The sequence below is a fragment of the Mizuhopecten yessoensis genome, unplaced genomic scaffold, assembly GCF_002113885.1.
Source record: "Mizuhopecten yessoensis strain PY_sf001 unplaced genomic scaffold, ASM211388v2 scaffold9253, whole genome shotgun sequence".
Taxonomy (NCBI): Eukaryota; Metazoa; Mollusca; class Bivalvia; order Pectinida; family Pectinidae; genus Mizuhopecten; species Mizuhopecten yessoensis.
In genome coordinates, this window is record NW_018407955.1 from 1185083 (window position 1) to 1189073 (window position 3991).

General features: G+C 37.8%; 1 protein-coding gene across 3 annotated transcripts in view; it reads right to left on the reverse strand.

Moving 5' to 3' along the window:
- Nucleotides 1-2041: 2041 nt before the first annotated feature.
- The window catches only part of LOC110457602 (spindle and kinetochore-associated protein 3-like), a 17796-nt gene continuing 15846 nt past the window's right edge, over nucleotides 2042-3991 (reverse strand). For all 3 annotated transcript variants that reach the window (XM_021508946.1, XM_021508944.1, XM_021508945.1), the window contains exon 9: nucleotides 2042-2888. In XM_021508946.1, coding sequence (XP_021364621.1) covers nucleotides 2628-2888 — 261 coding nt within the window. In that variant the 3' untranslated portion in view covers nucleotides 2042-2627. The remainder of the gene's footprint in view (nucleotides 2889-3991) is intronic.

A 3991-nucleotide genomic window follows, 5' to 3' on the forward strand; every position in this document is an offset into this window, starting at 1 on the left:
CCTTTACGCGCCATTTTGCAAAATTTTCAGGAAGATATGTATTCATCCACACACTAACGCAGGTGATACACTCATACAATTTTATTCTTTTTTTTGGCCTTTGAATGTATTGTTTGGAGGTTCTTAAGTTCTTAATGTTGTAGATAAAACATAATCTACACTGTGAAACATGTTTTCTTCTTTGTAAGGACGGACAACATTATGTTCGCATAGGCATTCAAACCTAGTTTTAGAGGTGAATAGGCCATATCTTTTTGTTACTGCTTGACTATAGTGAATTAAATAGTTTTTAAACTGAAAGGTGTGAGAAACAAGAGGCCCATAGGCCTTAATGGTTACCTGAGTTATGTAAAAACTGATGTTATCGATGTTGCCAAATGAAAAAGAAATCATTTTGTAACAAAGGTAACTTGAACATGTAATGCAAAAGTAGTGTGAAAGATCTGGGTAGTATATGTACTATGTACAAATAGTGGTTCTGTCAATCAGCCATTCAGTGGTAGAGCGTTGGCCTCCAGAACCTGGGGTCGTGGGTTCGATCCCAGCTGGGGCTACTCATCTTTCTACTTCTTTTTTTCCTATTACAGTAGAACGAGCTGTTGGATTTTTTTGTTTTTGTTTATTTGAGTAACGTTACTGGCTAAAAATAAATCTAATATATTGATTCAACAATGAAGAGTTTTTGTGTGTTGTAATTTGCCATTTGGAAGCTTGGCATCTTTTTATACTGCACATAAACTTCATACAACTAAATGGTAAAAAACAACAAAATTGTGAGTCGACTACATCATCTAAATTTAACCCCAGTTGATATGCGAAAGATATTTGTTTTGAGCTTTTTTTTGATAAAAGGGTGCATATATTGTTAATAATGTCAAAATTAACATGATAAATGACAAACATACAAAGTGTTGTTTAAGAGAACAATCAAGCCTTTGGCAAAGCTACTCATAATGTAACACTATGGATGTGTACGCCATTATTTTTAATCTTTTCCAGTTTATTCTTCTTGAAATAATTTTGCTTCTGTCCATGTGGTCTGGAAAAGATTGTTGAAATTTAAGCCAATTCAATTTCTTTGGGCCCTGCCCCTCAGCCCCTGGGGGTGGGCCAGGGTCAAAATCTTCAAAGTATCAAACTGTCATCTCATGGTTATAATTTCAATCAAGTTTATAATATTTCCAATTGAAAATGAACAAAATATACCCAAAAGTACAAACTGTAGTAAACTTAACCCCCTGCAAAGGGACAAACGTGGAATCTGGGGGTCATGGAATTCAATTTTATGATAAAACACCTAAAGACCCCTCCATCTATGAAGATTATTTGTTTCCAGCATATCTGAGTCTGGAGAAGATTTCCAAGATCGCCAAAGCCCAAACTGTCATAGTATCAAACTGTCATTTCGAAGTTATAATGACTATCAAGTTTCAATGATTTTCAATTGGAAATGAACCAAATATACCCAAAAGTATCATTGTTTCAAGCATATTTTGGTCTGGATAAGATTTTTTAATTTAAGTCAATTTGACCCCTTTGAGCCACGCCCCTCAACCATTGGGGGCGGGCCCGGCCAAAACTGTCAAAGTATCAAACCGTCGTTTCATAGTTACAATGTCTGTCAAGTTTGAATAATTTCCAATTGAAAATGAATCAAACATACCCAAAAGTATCATTTTCCTATATAAACTATAGTAAACTTCGCCCCCTCCTCAGGGTCAAACATGGAGTCTGGGGGTCATGAAATTCACAATTTTGATAAAGCACCGCAAGACCCTTCCATCTATGACGAGTATTGGTTTCAGCCTATCTCAGTCTGGAGAAGATGACTGTTGAAATTTCTGGCTATATGACCCCATTTGGTTTCGCCCCTCATCCCCTGGGGATGAGACAGGGTTAAAAATGTCAAAGTATCAAACTGTCATCCCTAAAAACATTCAGTTACCTGTAACTGAGCAGGGTCAGGTTATCTCAGTCGCTGACTTAGATTCTGTAACAACCAAACCTCGGTTTTATGTCTCGGTTGGGATGTTAGCCCTCAACTATCAAACAATCTTGCTCAGATACAGGTAATAAATTTTGTTATTCTAATATAATCAGTTCACAAAATTATACCCAGAAATGCATTAAGCCAGTTACTAAAGTGATCTTAGGTAACATTTTGACCAGAAATAAATAAATGGTTGGTTGTGGGGTATTTTTATCTTGCTTAGTTATTTTCCTTTTGTCGTTTTTTTTTGAACCAGGAATTGTCAAATGGCCGAGCTCATATGAAAAAAAGTCAAACAAGATCAACCTTTGTGAAAATAATTAATTTCTGCTGAAGAAAAGACATGGTTGAGAGGAGAATAACGCTTCTAGATATTGCTGGAAAAACTTGCAAAGGAAAATAACTCATAGTCATCTGTTCTGCCTTAAAAATAAGCCAAAGCAAAATTATTGAATGGAAATGGTGACTGTATCATTTCACTTTTAAGTTGAAAAATACATGTCTTCAATATTTATTGATGAAAATGGTACCAACTCCCTTCAATTTTATTTTTGACATGTCCTATAAAGCACATTTTATATAGTATTGTCTGATGACAGCCGTATCTATCAGCCACATACAGGTTTCGTTAGCTGAGTCATGGTCTTGGTGGCACATTTTCCTTAGAGGTCCTGAAGTTGTATGTGCCTAGGAGCTGGGGGGAGTCAAGGTCGCCGTGTGATGAGAGCGTGCCATAAGTGGTTTTTGGCTTATGAGAGCTGCGTTCTGCCTTCAGCTGGTCAAGTCTCGTAGTGAGCATGTCTGGTGTAGGAGGGGTTTCGCTAGGCAGGTTCTGGCCAAGCCTCTCTGCCAGTGATTCAAACTTTGGCACTGGGGCATGGGAGAGTCCCCGGAAGGACTAAGAAGACAATTCAAAAACGTATAGTAGTGGAATGAAAAGTAGTGCACATAGTTAATATAAAATTTCAGTTTCTGTTCTTTTTTCTGATAACAGCAGATGAGGAGGAAACCGCAAGTGGTTAACTACAACTCATCTTAATTTTTAAAATGTTAAACATTCTTTGAAAACAAGAGGCCCAGAGGGCCTTTATTGCTCACCTGGATAATAAAGCAACCATGGGAAATTATTCTTATTACATTAAATACCTACAATGGTTCAAAACAAGAAGGATTTTAAAGATTTAAACCTCAAATTCCCCTATTGGGCCCCGCAACTGTGCACCCAAAGGGGCCACACCCTCCGTTTATACAATATGTATTCCCCTTCGCCCAAGGATGCTCCAGGCCAAAGTTGGATGAAATCCCTCAAATGGTACAAAGGTAGAAGGATTTTGAAGACTTAAACCTCAAATTCCCCTATAGGGCCCTGCAACTCTGCACCTATAGAGGCTACACCCTTTATTTATACAAATTAATTTCCGTTTACCAAAGGATACTCCAGGTCAAATGTGGATAAAATGTCTCCAATAGTACAGGAGGAGATGGATTTTAATGATTTTAACCTCAAATTCTTCTTTTCAGCCCTGCTGCTCTGCATCCAGAGGGGTCACAGTGCAGAGGGGCCACAACTAATGTTTTTTACAAAATAAAGATGCCTTTGACCAAAGATGGTCCAGACCAAATTTAGATAAAATCCCTCAATCTTTATGGTAGAAGAAGGATTTTAAAGGTTTACCTCTATTTCCCTTTTCAGCCCCACCCCTCTCCCTCAAAATACAAAATTGAGTCCCCTTGCAAGAAGGGTGCTCTAGAACTAATTGGGATAAAATCCCTTCATCTGTATGGTAGAAGGATTTCAAAGCTTTTACCTCTATTTCCCCTATTTGGCCCCGCCCTCTGCTCCCCAGGGGTCCAAACCCTCCGTTTATACAAAATTGAGAGTCCTTTGCCAAAAGATGTTCCTGACCAAATTTGGATAAAATTCCTCAATCTTTATGGTAGAAGAAGGATTTTTTTTAGGTTTTACCTCCATTTCCCCTATTTAGACTATACCCCCAGGGG